The sequence below is a fragment of the Sorghum bicolor genome, chromosome 5, assembly GCF_000003195.3.
Source record: "Sorghum bicolor cultivar BTx623 chromosome 5, Sorghum_bicolor_NCBIv3, whole genome shotgun sequence".
NCBI lineage: Eukaryota > Viridiplantae > Streptophyta > Magnoliopsida > Poales > Poaceae > Sorghum > Sorghum bicolor.
Genome location: NC_012874.2, coordinates 20,453,207 through 20,470,598, shown reverse-complemented (window position 1 = coordinate 20,470,598; position 17,392 = coordinate 20,453,207). Strand labels below are relative to the sequence as shown.

The 17,392-nt window shown below is 44.8% G+C and overlaps 1 protein-coding gene across 3 annotated transcripts; it reads left to right on the top strand.

Annotated features, from left to right (window-relative positions):
* LOC110435412 (pentatricopeptide repeat-containing protein At2g37310-like) lies at positions 853 to 2,453 on the top strand. 3 transcript variants are annotated; one of them, XM_021460922.1, is made up of 5 exons: positions 853 to 1,358; positions 1,614 to 1,641; positions 1,725 to 1,823; positions 1,911 to 2,027; positions 2,116 to 2,453. In XM_021460922.1, exons 1-5 carry the CDS (start codon positions 1,192 to 1,194, stop codon positions 2,212 to 2,214), a joined length of 510 nt encoding a protein of 169 aa, XP_021316597.1. In that variant the 5' UTR covers positions 853 to 1,191; the 3' UTR covers positions 2,215 to 2,453. The 3 variants fall into 3 exon arrangements, 2 of the variants coding, with proteins under 2 accessions (XP_021316597.1, XP_021316596.1); XM_021460921.1 differs by having other exon boundaries at positions 864 to 1,358; positions 2,110 to 2,453; XR_002453072.1 differs by lacking the exon at positions 1,614 to 1,641 and having other exon boundaries at positions 869 to 1,358; positions 2,110 to 2,453.

Sequence of the window (17,392 nt, the reverse complement as noted above, 5' to 3'; positions counted from 1 at the left end):
CATACTGTTATTCATGAAATTTGGCTTGTTGTAACAGCAAACTGGGAAATCGGTGAAGACTAGAAGCGCCCAAACAAGTGTCGATGCCCCCCAGCCCAGTCAAGCCAAGTGAAAAGGCTCCAAGAGCACCAAGTCACAGCTAAAGCGCTGGAGGACATCGCCACCTTCTACTCGTAGTCCGGTGTCGCTCGATTCATGTGGAATCATCTCACTATAGTCTCAGAAATGGAGACCCAGCAAGATCGGTAATTTTTGTGATTATCGGATGAGGTTCGGGAATTTTCAGATTTAGATCCTGAGTAGACGCGATACCTACCTCATGTCAGGGTGTCATGATGGGGGTAATTTCAAGAGGGTTCCTGGATAAGGCCTCGACATACCCCAAACATCATGGATATCATTTTTCGAATGACCCTAATGCATATATTTCATGTACCTGCAGTTCAAATTAGGAGTCGTCCGAAAAATGCAACGAAAGAAAAAAAATTAACCAAATATGCTTACAAAACTCAAAATTGTCTCAAATTTTGATAGTGGGTTTGAATTACTGTATAAAGGTCACAAATAAAAACTAGAGCAAAAACAAATAAAAATATAAAATTAATTTGCTTGGTGCCTTTAATACACCAGGCAAATAAATATTTGTCAGGTGCTACTGAACAAGGCAGCAGGCAAATAAATTTTTTTTTCTCGGATGCCACTCGTCCAGACACCCGGCCCAAATAGGAAATAAGCCCATCCGGCCAGCCTATTTCTCCCGAACCCTAAGTCACAATATAAAAAAAAAAAACACACACACACTCACCTGCGCCGCCGCCCTCACACCCGCGCCGCCGCCCGCACACCCGCGCCGCTTGCCTCCCCGCGCCGCGCCGCCCTCACGCCCACGCTCGCGCCCGCGCTCGCGCCCGCGCCGCCCGCTGCGCGCCGGCTTAACGAGACACTGGCAACAATGAACCCGCACACGCACCACCACCAGAGTTAGCTCTAGGCCGTCCTCCTCCGCCGCGGCCACCAAATCCCCTCACCACCGGCGACCCACCCGGACCCCGACCGGGCCTACCGCGCCACCATCCGTGCATCCGCCACCACCCCACGCCTCGTGCTCGCTGCCTGCGCCTGCCTCCACCGGGGCCCGAGCGCTTCCAGCCCTGCTCCGCTCCGCTGCTCGCTGCGAGGGTGCTGGCGCTTATGTCAGGGGCGCCGCTGGCCTTCAGGGTTGGGTCACTGGACGATGGATTCGTTGGAACCGCGCTGGTCGGGGCATATGCAGCGTGCGGATGCGTTGGGGACGCGCGGAAAGTGTTTGACGGAATGGCCGTGCGGGACGTCGTCTCCTGGGGCATCATGCTTGATAGGTAATACTGTCTCGAGCCAACATGTTTGTTTCTGCAGTTGTTTCTGAAAATTGGAACAAGTTGATGTTGCGTGCCAAGTTGATTAAGCTGATTCAGATCTGCTCTGCCCAGTATGAAGTACCATAACTCTGTTTTTGAGTCTGGAAAAGTTGTAGCCAGAACTTGACTTGGCATTTAGTATTATTTCAAACCTTTAGAAAAAACTGTGTTTCTGCCAGATCTCCATTTTTTTAACATATCTTGGTAATTTGCAAGGCGATGTAATCTAGGGACCTTCAAGAAGGTAGAATATAATCTGTGCATCATTCATGATTCGGACATATACTTGACAAATGGCTTGGCGATGGCGTTCTCGATTCCACCCAGGATCCCTCTCTCTCCCAGATCCGAGCTGAAACCCCGAGCGGAGGCCCGGCCATACGCCAACGGTCGTCCCCTTCACAGCAGAAGATTGTGGCACTCGAGGTTAGTCCTGTGGCACTCGTCGTACATTGATCTTAACATAACTTAGTTGCCTTTGCATTACTGATACATTCGATTCAAATGTTGCAGGCCGAGAACAAGAGGCTCAATGAGGAGGTAGCAAACCATGCCAAGCAGCTGGCCGAAATTAAGGCGTTCCTCCAGAGTCAGAATGGGGGGGCTTTGTTCAGTCCTCATGCGAGTCCTGTGAGTACATATGAACCAAGTTGGCTTCGACAAGTGTTTTCAGTATATGACTACTCTAACACATGCAACCTCTTCTCCTTAGTCTCAGTCAACCGTGGGTTCGAATAACCCACCTCAACTGCAAGCAGGCGACCGATCTACGCCTTCGCCAGGACATGCCAGGCAAATTGCTTCACCAGACGACTAGTTTCCCGTCAACCTCTAGTTTGCTTTCCCTTTTCGCCGCTTCATGGACATATATATTGGACATATTATGCTTGTGTGAGACATGTTTCGTTTGATGAACATGTCGATGTTCGATGAACATATTATGGTTGATGTGATATATATGTCCCATATTGTGTTTGTGATGTCAAATATGTGTCATGTATATTGTCTGTGATTTGTTTGTGAACACAGAAAAAAAATAAAAATAAAAAAATTATATATATAGCCTTTGCCTGGTGTTTTATAGGAAAACACCAGGCAAATTTGGGAACATTTTCCAGTTCGGTTCCCAGATTTGCCGGGTGTTTTCTGTAAAACACCAGGCAAATCTTTTTAAATTTTTTCTTTACAAATTTATTTGCCGGGTGCCAACCTCAGAAGACACCCGGCAAGGGATGCTGTCGAAAAGATAAATATATATATATTTGTCGGGTGCCTCCACCTGGCACCCGGTAAAAAAACTAGCTAACGGAGGCACCGTGACGGTAACTTTTTTTTGCCTGGTGCCGACAAAAACACCAAGCAAAAGATTTGCCTAGTGCGCGATAAAAAACACCCGGCAAATATTTCTTTGCCTGGTCTTTTTTTGCCGGGGGTTGTTTGCCGGGTGTTGCACCAGGCAAATTAGTTGCCGGGTGTTTTTTTACCTTTGCCTGGTGTTTTGTTTTAGGCACCAGGCAAATTGCCCGAATCCTGTAGTGTTAGGATACAAGGTGAGGAGGCTTGGCAGTGGCACAGTTGCGGCACTCCATTGAAATTGTGGCACGGTTTGACTTGGGACTTGTGACATAGGACATGGTGGTAGCTAGACCGGGTGTTACACAGATAGGCATGATTATGTATCATCGGATATATGATTAATTTAGAGTCTTTTTAGGTGTAGATGTGTCTACCCAACATTTAGTTATTTTGGCCCTTCTTAACAACTGGATTTTGTCAATACACTTATAATGTCTTATAACAATATTTACATTGTCTTATTATTATATTTATAATGATTTCTTCATAGCGACGTGATTTGGAGATAATGGTTGATCTGACATAAATATAAGTCAAATTTATAATTATTTTTATAGATTGTAGATATGGGAGAAATATATGTTAAAAATGTTAAATTCTTAATAAATATCAGAATAAATTATCCAGAGGTAACCATGACGAGAACATGCTTCCTGCCTTCCTAGGCGAAGGTGGGATTGGTGGTGTGGCCATGATGTGTGTGGCAGTGTGTGTGGCTGGCGGCTTGGCCACTGGATGCTCGCCACATGGCATGAGGTGGTTTTTGCAAAACGGTGGGCATAGCTAGTAGTTTTCGGAAAGTCAGAAGGGAAACGGAGCAAGGGGGAGCCTGGCGCTGCAGGCTGGTTGGCTCTTGCAAACCTATACAGAAAATACGTATGTTTTATAAGCCATACTTTTTCTACTAATCAATAGTATTGTTTTTATAATAAATTAATAAATAGTATTTTTAGTTATGACTTTTGAAACCAGCGAACAAGCTTCGAGAACGAGATAGTGAGGAACGAGATAGTGAGGCTGCAGGTTGGCTCGGGCACCGGGCTCTAGGTGGAGGCCGCCCGTCAGCAGCTCAGAAAAATCACGTTGTGGGAACTCCTCAAATAACCAGTTGCTCTTTAACAATTGTGTTTTTCTTTGAGTAGTAATGCTTTAGTTCCTAAACCAATTATTTTTTAATAGACCGATGAAGGAGCTGAGGACACCATGGGCCTCTGGCGCTGTACCAGGACTTCTAAAGCCTAGCTCTGATATAAAAAAGATAATACCCATTAAAAAAGGTGCATCTATGATAACTTCATATATGAGCAAAAGGTCATTCAAACATTAAACAAGAAAAATAACCCACCTCTTTTCACCAAACTGGACATCTCCACGGCTTTTGATTCTATCAGCTGGCCCTATCTACTGGAAGTATTATAGGCGTTAGGTTTCAGTCAAAAATGGTGGGAGTGGATCTTATCACTGCTTATGACATCATCCTCTAAGATTTTGATCAACGGCAAGCCAGGGAAAAACATCAAACATGTACCTGGGTTGAGGCAGGGAGATCCACACTCGCCACTGCTATTCATTTTAGCAATTGGTCCTCTCCAACCAACGGATCATTGACAGTTCTACCAAAAACAGAAGATGTTTGTAACAGAACCGTCCAATTTATAAGAATTCAAGTGAATTAGCGACCACGGAGGCAGTCAAGCCAATGGACTTGAACCCATATAAACCCGGTAGTCCGACGAAATCTCAAAAGACCTCGATTCAACCAACATACAACCAAGATCGTACATGATCAAGCATCACCATTACAGATTACAACATTCATCACAGAACATAGTTTTACATCACATCAGAGTTTAAAGTGGTTATTACAAACCATAGTAGTAGCGGAACAAAGTAGTTTTGAAACAACAACAACTCAGTTTATAATACATGTCAGTTCCATGGTCAAGTCCCAACAAAAGCACAACTGAAGATAAAGGAGGTGATCACGCCCATGATCTATTCATCATCCGCAGCCGGGTGATGACACTTAGCACAGTAGCCGTGGTAAACGACGTCATCTGCAACAGGGGTAAATGAAACCCTGAGTACGAGAATGTACTCAGCTAGACTTACCCGTCATAAACCAGAAATAAAGTGACACCAAGGAGTATGCAAGGCTGATCTGTGTGGACTGGTTTGACTCACCTTTTGCATAAAAGCCTTTGTTGTAAGTAACTCATTTATCATATTGCAGCAACAAGTTCCTTAATTAGCAACTATCGACTAGATTAGCACCTGTTCTAAGCATACACTTGTGTATTAAGCATTACAATAATAACCATATCCAAATTTTCACATAGCTATCATCATTCTCATCATAACCATTAGGTTTGTTTAGTGAATTCTACATTGCCGCTGCCCTAGTCAAGTTCTCACTATCCGGGAGAGACGGCGATTCGAATCGATTCCTATCCAGCTGGAGGGGTATTCCTAACACTCACCCAAGCATACTTCATGACGGCAGCTCGGATCACCTTTAGCACAACTCCGGACCAATTCGCGGGTCCGTACGGCGCCGCACCCCCAGGGACCGCCAATCTGCCAGGGTCAGGACTCTAACCTGACACCTCGGTCTTACGCCATTGACTCCCCGCACATCCTTGCTACCAACCGGGGTGCGCACTTGAACCGAACGGGGTATCCGGCTGGAGATGCACTCGTAGGCTTCGCGGTCGGAACGACTTATCCGGCCATTTAAGTGATAGGCATGCGTTCAACATGACACGGGGACGTACAGCGATTCGGTCCTTAAACGACACAGACGGGGATAGGTTCACACCCAAGACCTCCATGCCTTGTTGCTGCACTATCGTCATCCCGCCCGGTCTCAAGTTCATTATTAGCACATGGTTATTTCTACGATAGCAAATATAGCCAACCGTGATCATCATCCACCTAACTCTCGCAGGTGACAGGAAATCACCCGGCTTCTACCGAGCTAAGCATGGCTAAGCATTACTTCGATCCTGGACCTACTTTGGTAATGTTTAAGGTGGACAAGGTAGTCATTATGCAGCAAGGGTGTCATATCAACGCCTACCACTTAATGAAACAATATGTAACCATAGTCATTTGATAGCTGAACATGATAATAAAATAGTAGGAGGCTTATAATGCTCCGGGGCTTGCCTTCAACGTAAGTGGATGGATGATGGTCGGGACACTCCGGCAAATCCTCCTCCTCCTCAGCTCCTTGAGGTAGCTCCCCTTGCTGTCCTTCCGGCTCCGGCAGCTCGAACTCCAGCACCGTTACTCCCTTGGGTACACCTATGTATGCATGACAAGGAGATGGATATAGAGAATGCTCATATGATGCATGATGTCATGACGAGGATCCAAATGGACATAAACAAGGTATAACATGAGCATAACCCTTAAGATTAAGTGAAACATGGGCTAACGAGTAAGTGCATACTTCTTCTCTGGTAGAGAGACTAAATAGACAAGTTAAACAATTTCTAGCTACTCCTACTCAGCCACTGGTTTAGTAGGCAAACCAACCAGTCACAAGTTTCAGCCATAACTCAAGCATCTGTTAATCAAACTAAGCAAGTAAGTACTTTCTGGAAAGCTTAGCAAATTGTCTACCATTTACTTTTAGACATCCCAGCATGATTCCCAACCGAAATATGCTAAAACATACAAAGTTGACTGGCTGCTCTGGAAATTCCAGAGAGCAAGCACTTTGCAGCAGATACTTGCAACATGCATAACTTTCAAACTACTCAACCAAATGTCATGCAATTTGGACACGAAGTAGATCAGTAAGTTAGCTACAAGTTTGTTGTAGACAAGTTTCCCAGAAAACATAATCTTCAAATAGTTCTTAATCATTTGCTATCAACTGTACAGAAATGCTCTAGGAAAGGCAATAATAGCTAAAATAATATTTTGCACATATTGAGAATGTATCACAGGGATAAACCAATTGCACCAACAGATAGAACATGACTAAGAAACACTAGAAAATATCATGGCAAGGTCTAATTTCATTTCTATCATCACCTTTTCCATTTATTTAATTATTAAGGTGATTTAATGAACATATACTCCAAGTGTTCCAAAAATTCTAAGAAAATTACAGCAAGCTACTCATGCTAATATAAGATCACTATAAAATTTTCAGAACATTTGCACATACACATTGTGAGGTATTAAAATAACAAGCTAGTAAAGGCATGCAAGGCATAAATGTGAAACCCTATCAAAAAGTGTCAAACAACAGATTTCAGATTTTTTCTAGCTTTGTCTACACATAAGTACAACACTCAGCAAGTTTCATCACAAAAGGAGCTATAACTTATTTACTAAAAATATCACAAGAAACTCCTATTTAGCAAGAATTATTTTTAACTCCTCAACCATGCTTCCAAAAATCATGAAAAATTTATCAGAGCCTACTCATAACATAAGTAACAACTCCCTAATTTTGCATGGCCAGCAGATCAACAGATCTCAAGATATAATTACCCACTGAAAATCCAAGATTAATTTATATCTATTTACTTCTGCAAAAACATGGCATGTTTCATATTTTTATTAAAAACTAGACTTCTGCTGGAACCTAGAAAAATTGGAATCGCCACATTTGGATCTCTAAAACTCCAGATATGAATTTTACAAAAACAGCACAGGATCTGTGACAACAGTGACCAGGGGGGTGAACCCGAGAGACTGACATCCGGGACCCACGAGTCAGTGAGACGGGGACAGGGGAGAAGCTCGCCGCCGGCAAAGCTCAACGACGACGAGGTCTCCGTCGGATCTAAGGGCATCTACGTGTTCCTCTCATCAAGGCGACTCCGTTGACCTACTTTACCCACGCTCTACTGGACCCTAAGGTGCTCGCCGTCGGGAATGGCGGAGCGGCGGCGCTTCGCGGCGGTACGCCGGCGGATCCAGGCAATGGCGACGCGGTAGAGGTTCACGCCGAGCATCAGTGAACCAAGGGGAAGCGATAGGAACAAGAATGGAGGAAAAAGGTGGAGCAGAGAGGCCTGGCCACGTTGCCGGTGAGCTCGAGCAGAACTTCGGCGAGGAAGAACTGCTCGGAGCTCGGCAATGCCGCCTTACCCATGCTCCGCAGTGGCCAAGGAGGGGACGCCGAGGTAGAGGAGGCTTTGGCGAAGCTTTTGGCGGGCTGGCTTGGCCGGAGACGGCGAGAAGAGCTCGGGCGACGCGGCCGTTCCACGGCGGAGCTCGCCGAGGCGAAATGGAGAAGGGAGAGGGCGCTGGAGAGGCGAAATGAGGACGGCCGGGGCTCGGGGTGGCGTCGTGGCGTCCAAGTGAAGGCGCCGGGGCTGACAGGCGGGGTCGCCGTCGACGTACGGCCGCCACGGGTCATCCACGCGTCGGCCGGCCGGCGACTGACGAAACTGAATCGCACGATTCAGTCGTCGTCGACCGTGTCTGAAACCGAAAGTTCACCGACGTTTTACTCTCAGCTCACTCGATGGTTTTGGCTCAAACTTATTCCTTTGGATAGAGCTACACGAGTTCTACAACTTTGATTAGAAGATCAACGCCTAACTCGGTCTGGATTTCAAACTACAAGGCTCCAAACAACCCTTGGTCGAAACTGCGTGATCCAGCACTTAGCCAAATTTGACTAAGTATGAAATCAGCCCTGATTTTTGGCTTGTGAGCAATTTTTAGATGTGTTCTATGCTTTTTCATAAAAAGTCATCAACATAACTTTTGTAGCTTATGAAATTCTCTACAACTTTGTTTCAGGTGTCAAAGACATGCAAGGTTTCTAATACCAGTTTCATAAAACATCTTTGAAAAGAAGTCTAGGGGTGTCAAAAAGGTCATTCTAGGGTTAACCATGACTTAGGGGTGTTTTTGGACAAAACCTTCAACATGGACTTTGCTCCAAATGATATTATAAACATGATTGAAGTATTTTGGAAGACAATGTACACTTGTTTGCATTGGTTGCCCCTTATAGTCACTCAATTCAAGTCACACAAGCAATTCAATCATACATGGTATACATAAGATGATATGTGATCATGATAGATGCTTATGAATGGGCATGATGATGCTTATGTTAATGCAATGCTCATGGTTAACATGCAAGCTAACACTAGGAGTGTTACAGCCCTCCCCCCTTACAAAAATCTCGTCCCGAGATTTGAAAGACGTACCATTTTTCGTAGAATGAGGGATAAGTTACTTGTAAATAATCTTCCCTTTCCCAAGTGGCATCTCTATCATTTTGACGGTTCCACAAAATTCTAAAAAGTCTGATCACTCTCCCACGAGTAACTCGTTCCTTGACATCAAGAACTTGTACAGGCTTTTCTTCATAAGATAGGTCTGACTGCAACTTGATATCTCTTGATTCAACTCTCTCTTCAGGCACACGAAGACACTTCTTAAGTTGAGACACGTGGAATACGGGGAAAATAGCTCTCATTTTGGGAGGTAGTTGTACTTTGTAAGCTACCTTGCCACTCTTCTCAATGATTTGGTAGGGACCCACATACCTAGGGGCAAGCTTTCTTTTAACGCCAAAGCGATTTACTCATTTCATGGGCGATACTTTTATGTACACAAAGTCACCTATTTCGAATTCAATTGGCTTTCTTCTTTGGTCAGCATAGCTTTTCTGCCTAGCTTGGGCGGCTCTCATGTGTTGTTGGATAATGAGAACTTGCTTTTCAGCCTCTTTGACAAAGTCGATTCCGTAGTACCTCCTTTCACCTGGTTCAACCCAGTTTAACGGAGTTCTACATTTGCGGCCATACAAGGCTTCGAAAGGAGCCATTTGGATACTCTCTTGATAACTATTGTTGTACGAGAATTCAGCTAAGGGTAGCCATTTCTCCCATGCACCCTTGGAAGATATAACACATGCCCTCAACATATCCTCTAAGATTTGATTCACACGCTCCGTCTGACCGGAGGTTTGAGGATGATAGGCTGAACTGCGAACCAATTTTGTACCAAGGAGTGAATGCAGATGCTCCCAAAAGCGAGCAGTGAACTGAGGACCTCTATCAGAAATAATAGTGCGAGGCACTCCGTGCAATTTAACTATCTGAGAGAAGTACAACTCAGCATAGTCGGATGGTCGGTATGTAGAGTGTACATGAATAAAATGAGCTGACTTGGTCAAACGGTCAACAATCACCCATATGGAATTGTGTCCTTTTTGAGTAAGGGGAAGTCCAACAATGAAATCCATGCTGATCTCTTCCCACTTCCAACCTGGAATCGACAAGGGTTGCAATAAACTTGCAGGTTTGAGGTGAACTGCTTTTAACCTGCAGCAAGTATCACACCTTGCGACATAAGCTGCTACCTCCTTCTTCATTTTGGTCCACCAGAAACGAGGTCTCAAGTCTTGGTACATTTTACTACTCCCCGGATGAATGGATAACTTGGAAGAATGAGCTTCTTCTAAGATCTTGTTGCGTAGGTCACGGTCTTTGGGTACAACTAGTCGATCGTCAAACCACAGTACACCCTTCTCATCTACCCGGAAATGCTTGGTGTCTTGCTCTTGCATTTTTCTCTTGATATGAAAAATACCAGGATCAGATTTTTGGAGCTCTATGATTTGACTTTCTAATGAGCAACTGACTATGATGTTGTGCAGGACCACAGGATGCAATAAATTGAAGCCTTCCTCTAGGAGAGGTCTAACATGCGGTTTCCAACTGAGAGCATCAGCTACAACATTGGCCTTGCCGGGATGATAGTGCACTTCTAAATTGTAGTCCTTTATCAATTCCAACCATCTTCTTTGTCTCATATTCAGCTCGGGTTGGGTGAATATATATTTGAGGCTCTTATGGTCAGTGTAAATGTGACAAAGATTACCCAATAGATAATGTCTCTAGAGTTTCAACGCATGTACAATTGCTGCTAACTCTAGGTCATGAGTAGGGTAGTTGGCTTCATGTTTCCTCAGCTGCCGAGAAGCATAGGCAATAACTCGGCCTTCTTGCATAAGCACACAACCTAGGCCAGTGCCAGATGCATCACAAAAGACATCAAATGGCTTTTCAACGTCAGGCTGTGCCAGAACAGGAGCGGTGGTCAGCAAATGGCGTAAAGTGGTGAAAGCAACTTCACACTCCTCGGACCACACAAACTTCACATCTTTTTGCAGTAGCTTGGTCATAGGCTTAGCTATTTTGGAAAAGTCTGGAATAAGGCGACGATAATAACCAGCTAGACCGAGAAAACTCCGGACTTCGTGCACTGAAGTCAGGGCCTTCCAGTCTAGAACCTCCTGCACCTTTGATGGGTCAACAGAAATACCCTCTTCGGATAAAATATGGCCTAGGAAAGGCACTTTCTTCAGCCAAAACTCACACTTGCTAAACTTGGCATAAAGCTGATGTTCTCGCAATCTAGTGAGTACAATTCGAAGGTGCTCCTCATGTTCTTGTGCATTTTCAGAGTATACCAATATATCATCGATGAACACCACCACAAACTTATCTAGTTCGGGCATGAACACCGAATTCATCAGGTACATGAAATGAGCAGGGGCATTAGTCAGACCAAAGAACATGACTAAATACTCATATAACCCATACCTGGTAGAGAAAGCCGTTTTAGGAATGTCTTCAGGTCGGATCTTGATTTGATGATACCCAGATCGCAGATCAATTTTGGAGAATACTTTGGCCTTGGCTAATTGATCAAACAGGATATCAATGCGAGGCAGTGGATACTTGTTTTTGATAGTCACGGCATTCAACGGACGATAGTCTACACACATACGTAGATACTTGTCCTTCTTCTTGACAAAGAGAGCCGGACAACCCCATAGAGAAGAACTAGGCCGAATAAGACCTTTCTCTAGGAGCTCTTGCAATTGCTTTTTCAACTCTGCCAATTCATTGGGTGGCATTCGGTATGGCCTTCTAGAGATAGGTGCGGTACCCGGAATTAGATCAATTTTAAACTCGATGTCCCTGTCCGGTGGCAACCCGGGCAGATCCTCTGGAAAGACATCCGGAAACTCACACACTACCAGAATCTCTGCCACAGTGAGTGGTCTGATAGCATTAGTAGTGTGACGAATGTCATCGCTCTTGGGAAGTTGGACCAAGAAGGCCTCTTTGCTATCAGGCTCTCGCAACATCACTACCCTCGTGGAGGTGTCTATTAGTACCCCATTATTTTTCATCCAATTCATCCCTAAAATAACATCTATGCCCAATCCCAGCAAAATTACCAGATTTGCTGAAAAGTTATGACCCTCAATAGCAATATTCACATCCTTCACTAATTGGTTTGTGGAAATTTGGTTCCCAGCAGCACTTATGCAAAATTTTCCACTATCAAGGTCAATGACATGTTGCCCATGCTTAGATGCGAATGCTTGACTCATAAATGAATGTGAAGCTCCAGAATCAAATAAGACAACTGCAGGGTGTTGATTTACAAGGAACATACCAGCGGTGACTGCTTCACCCTCAGGGATTTCTTCAACAGTGGTGTAGTGCACACGACCTATACGGTTATTGCCTCCAGCTGCAGAATTCCTCTTGGGATAAGGGCAATCTCTCGCCCAATGACCAACTTGTTTGCAATTGAAGCAGGGGCAGTTATCAGGAGGATTCTTGGGACTTCCTTGACCCGTGGCACCTCTTGGGAGAGCAACTGTGAAGGACTTGCGCACTCCCGTCTTCACATTTGACTTTTTCTGTGGCGGCCTGTACCTTGTCACAGCATTGGGTGGGCGATAGGCCGGTTTTCTTGCCACTGGAGCCTTGGATTGCGAAGCACCTGCCTCATAGGCCCTCTTGCGGTTCTTGGATGTGGCATACACAGCATTAGAATTTTCCTGAGTCAATGCATCACTCACAAACTCATTGAAGGTGGTACTCTTGTTACCAGCCATGTTCTTGGACAACTTGGGTCCCAACCCTCTCTTGAAACTAGCGAGCTTCTTGGCTTCAGTGTCAACCATCTCAGGAGCATAGCGAGACAAATTGTTAAAAGCATGAAGATACTCAGTCAAGCTTTTAGTGCCTTGCGTCAGGTTCATGAACTCAGTGTGCTTGATAGTCATTAAGCCTTGTGGAATATAAGTGTTCCTGAAAGCAGTTTGGAACTGGTCCCAGGTTAAAACAGCATTGGCAGGCAAGCTGGTCCTGTAATGACTCCACCAGACACCTGCTTTGCCCTCCAACTGGTGGGCTGCATATTCCGCCTTTAGCTCTTCGGTCACCCTCAGCAAGCGGAACTTCTGCTCGAGAGTGTTGAGCCATTCATCAGCTTCTAAAGGTTCTACAGCCTCCTTGAAAAGCGGTGGCTTTGTGTCTTGGAAATCCTTGAAACTGCTGTACTGATTTGCCTCTCCGCCTTGGCGGGCATGGCGACCACCCCGATTCTGTTGCGCCATAGTTTGCATAGCCTCGTTGAGCATACGCTGACCCTCAACAAGAGCTGCCAATAGCTCAGTTGGTGTAGGCGGGGGAGGAGGTAGTGGCGGTGGCACCTCGTTGTGACCGGAGCGAGTATTGCGAGCCATCTGCACAAGGCATACCAAGTGACCGTTTAAGACAACAGATATAATTGCCATGAACTTCAATTGCTGCCATACGGAATTTAATGAAGTAAATTCACATAAATTAAGGCGCAATAATCCATGTACAGCAAGAGAGTATCATCCACAACACTTGGTTATTCTCGCGATCACTCATAGCCACACTCCACAAAATTAAAGTCAGTGCAGAAATTATTTAAGCTCAACATAAACATGGAGCATCACAATTGAGTGCATAGGGTTACATAGAGTCACTGCCATAACTTAAGTTTTACAGGAGGGGCACCATGGCCAAATACATAGAGTCTCAACTAAAATTCAGATTACATGTCCATTACACAAAGAGATGGAAACTGATACATGATCATAAAATCATTGTTAGGCTACATATCTTCCTCAGATTCTCCATTAGAAACGATGCCATCATCCTGATCTTCCTCACTAGGAGCTTCTTCATGATTAAAAGGGGCTGGATGTGGAATAGGATTTATAATATTATTTAAGCGATGGACATCTAACTGCAGCTCAGCAATCCTAGTAATCAGCTCTTCCTCTCTCATTTCAGCATGGAACAAGGCTCTAACTCTAGCAGCTTCTCTATTTTCAGCCAAGCGCATAGCTTCATCTCTCTCTCTCTAGTCATTTGCATCATGCGGGCTTGTGCCTCATTGCGCTCTCTAACTGCATTCTCAACTTGGTTGCGGCGAGCTTGCAAAGCAGTATGATAGTTTTGGATTTCAGCTTGGGCATCCATAAAAGCCTTGCGATGCTTGCGCACTCGCTTGCGCAGTTTGCGCTGCCCAACTTGTGCTTGTTGAAGCGCTAGCATAGCGTCTATGTAGGTGTCCTGGCGCACATAGTACAGCTTAAGTACCGCTAGCATGGCACTCATGGCAAGGCTAGAACTATATCCTAGCAAGGTTTCTCTCATCTCTAAAGACTCATTACCATCCTGGGACACAAATATGTCAGTTATACTCACTCTGGGAACGGATCCAGCTGGGCCATTCACTAACTCATCACCGTGCTCTTGGCAAATCTCTAGCAAAACCTCTAGGGCTGCTACTTGGGCACCCTCCCAAGGAGTTTGGCCATCACAGTCAACTAACCAACCTAGCCACTGTGGGTTATTTGGACAAGGGGGCACTGTAATTTGGACATCTACCCATGGTAAGGCTCCTGCATGCTCAGCCTCGGTCCAAGTGTACTTAGGTGGTTCCTCATATCCAACTGAACTTAGCACCCTCCACAACAAAGTAGGCGTGCCAAACATGTCCAGAAAAGTTTCACTTGCGTGCGGGGCTGCCATCTGTAGAAAGACCACATTTGAGTAAGGGAGATTAATTACAAGGAGAGATAAAGAACCATATTTTCAGAATTTAATACCCAAGTATTGCATAAAGAATGTATGAATGACTCATGATGCATGCACGTTCCATACGTCCTTTCCATTCCTAGAAGAAAATTCTAACGGTATAGTCGGTGGCATACATACGTGCACTCTTATACGCAACTACACGATCTACACGTTTCGTTGTTAGTGTACCTGCAGAAAACTTCATTTCAGCCCAACCCCACAATAGTATATGTGCAGGAATGTAAATCCAATCACCAACAATCAAGCTATGTATCCGATATATATTCCCAAACATATATCGCAGCACACTACCCAATTGGGATACACCCACATATACATCAAATATGTACACATGGCTGCACCTACTACCCACAATTAAGTACCTTCATATATACATGTGTGAAACATGTAAATATTCCAGTAACCACAGCTAACGCTCCCCTAGACCGACGGTTGGACGGCCATGCTCTCACAGCTCACACTTACCGTAGCGTAGAGGCATATCGATCCATACATTACCACTCAAGCAAGTGGCATCCATACAATTTCACGCCGTATGGACGACGAAAGAAAACAAACAAGCTTACCATGGCGTAGAGGTATGTGATCCATTCATTACCACTTAAGTAAGCAGTATCCATATAATTACACGCCATATGGACGACGAAAGGAAAAACCCCCATGTTAGTAATATTAAGCCACCTAGAAGTCCTTATATGGGCATAAAGGGCATGACCACTGGCATGGTATAATTTTATCAAAACCTTTTTAAAACAGCCCTACATATAGCCTAATTTTGCCAAATTAACTTGGGAAAACCAAATTCATTTGTTTTTAAATACATCTATGATGGTTAAATGCTTAATCTTGCTCTGATGCCAGCTGTAACAGAACCGTCCAATTTATAAGAATTCAAGTGAATTAGCGACCACGGAGGCAGTCAAGCCAATGGACTTGAACCCATATAAACCCGGTAGTCCGACGAAATCTCAAAAGACCTCGATTCAACCAACATACAACTAAGATCGTACATGATCAAGCATCACCATTACAGATTACAACATTCATCACAGAACATAGTTTTACATCACATCAGAGTTTAAAGTGGTTATTACAAACCATAGTAGTAGCGGAACAAAGTAGTTTTGAAACAACAACAACTCAGTTTATAATACATGCCAGTTCCATGGTCAAGTCCCAACAAAAGCACAACTGAAGATAAAGGAGGTGATCACGCCCATGATCTATTCATCATCCGCAGCCGGGTGATGACACTTAGCACAGTAGCCGTGGTAAACGACGTCATCTGCAACAGGGGTAAATGAAACCCTGAGTACGAGAATGTACTCAGCTAGACTTACCCGTCATAAACCAAAAATAAAGTGACACCAAGGAGTATGCAAGGCTGATCTTTGTGGATTGGTTTGACTCATCTTTTGCATAAAAGCCTTTGTTGTAAGTAACTCATTTATCATATTGCAGCAACAAGTTCCTTAATTAGCAACTATCGACTAGATTAGCACCTGTTCTAAGCATACACTTGTGTATTAAGCATTACAATAATAACCATATCCAGATTTTCACATAGCTATCATCATTCTCATCATAACCATTAGGTTTGTTTAGTGAATTCTACGTTGCCGCTGCCCGAGTCAAGTTCTCACTATCTGGGAGAGACGGCGATTCGAATCGATTCCTATCCAGCTGGAGGGGTATTCCTAACACTCACCCAAGCATACTTCATGACGGCAGCTCGGATCACCTTTAGCACAACTCCGGACCAATTCGCGGGTCCGTACGGCGCCGCACCCCCAGGGACCGCCAATCTGCTATGGTCAGGACTCTAACCTGACACCTCGGTCTTACGCCATTGACTCCCCGCACATCCTTGCTACCAACCGGGGTGCGCACTTGAACCGAACGGGGTATCCGGCTGGAGATGCACTCGTAGGCTTCGCGGTCGGAACGACTTATCCGGCCATTTAAGTGATAGGCATGCGTTCAACATGACACGGGGACGTACAACGATTCGGTCCTTAAACGACACAGACGGGGATAGGTTCACACCCAAGACCTCCATGCCTTGTTGCTGCACTATCGTCATCCCGCCCGGTCTCAAGTTCATTATTAGCACATGGTTATTTCTACGATAGCAAATATAGCCAACCGTGATCATCATCCACCTAACTCTCGCAGGTGACAGGAAATCACCCGGCTTCTACCGAGCTAAGCATGGCTAAGCATTACTTCGATCCTGGACCTACTTTGGTAATGTTTAAGGTGGACAAGGTAGTCATTATGCAGCAAGGGTGTCATATCAACGTCTACCACTTAATACAACAATATGTAACCATAGTCATTTGATAGCTGAACATGATAACAAAATAGTAGGAGGCTTATAATGCTCCGGGGCTTGCCTTCAACGTAAGTGGATGGATGATGGTCGGGACACTCCGGCAAATCCTCCTCCTCCTCAGCTCCTTGAGGTAGCTCCCCTTGCTGTCCTTCCGGCTCCGGCAGCTCGAACTCCAGCACCGTTACTCCCTTGGGTACACCTATGTATGCATGACAAGGAGATGAATATAGAGAATGCTCATATGATGCATGATGTCATGACGAGGATCCAAATGGACATAAACAAGGTATAACATGAGCATAACCCTTAAGATTAAGTGAAACATGGGCTAACGAGTAAGTGCATACTTCTTCTCTGGTAGAGAGACTAAA

What these genes read in the sequence shown, in the direction of transcription:
- LOC110435412 (XM_021460921.1), top strand. Translation starts at nt 1,192, where the DNA reads ATGTCAGGGGCGCCGCTGGCCTTCAGGGTTGGGTCACTGGACGATGGA. An exon ending in ATCTAGGGACCTTCAAGAAG is followed by an intron (nt 1,642 to 1,724) that starts GTAGAATATAAT and finishes GATTCCACCCAG; the next exon opens with GATCCCTCTCTCTCCCAGAT. An exon ending in AGAAGATTGTGGCACTCGAG is followed by an intron (nt 1,824 to 1,910) that starts GTTAGTCCTGTG and finishes CAAATGTTGCAG; the next exon opens with GCCGAGAACAAGAGGCTCAA.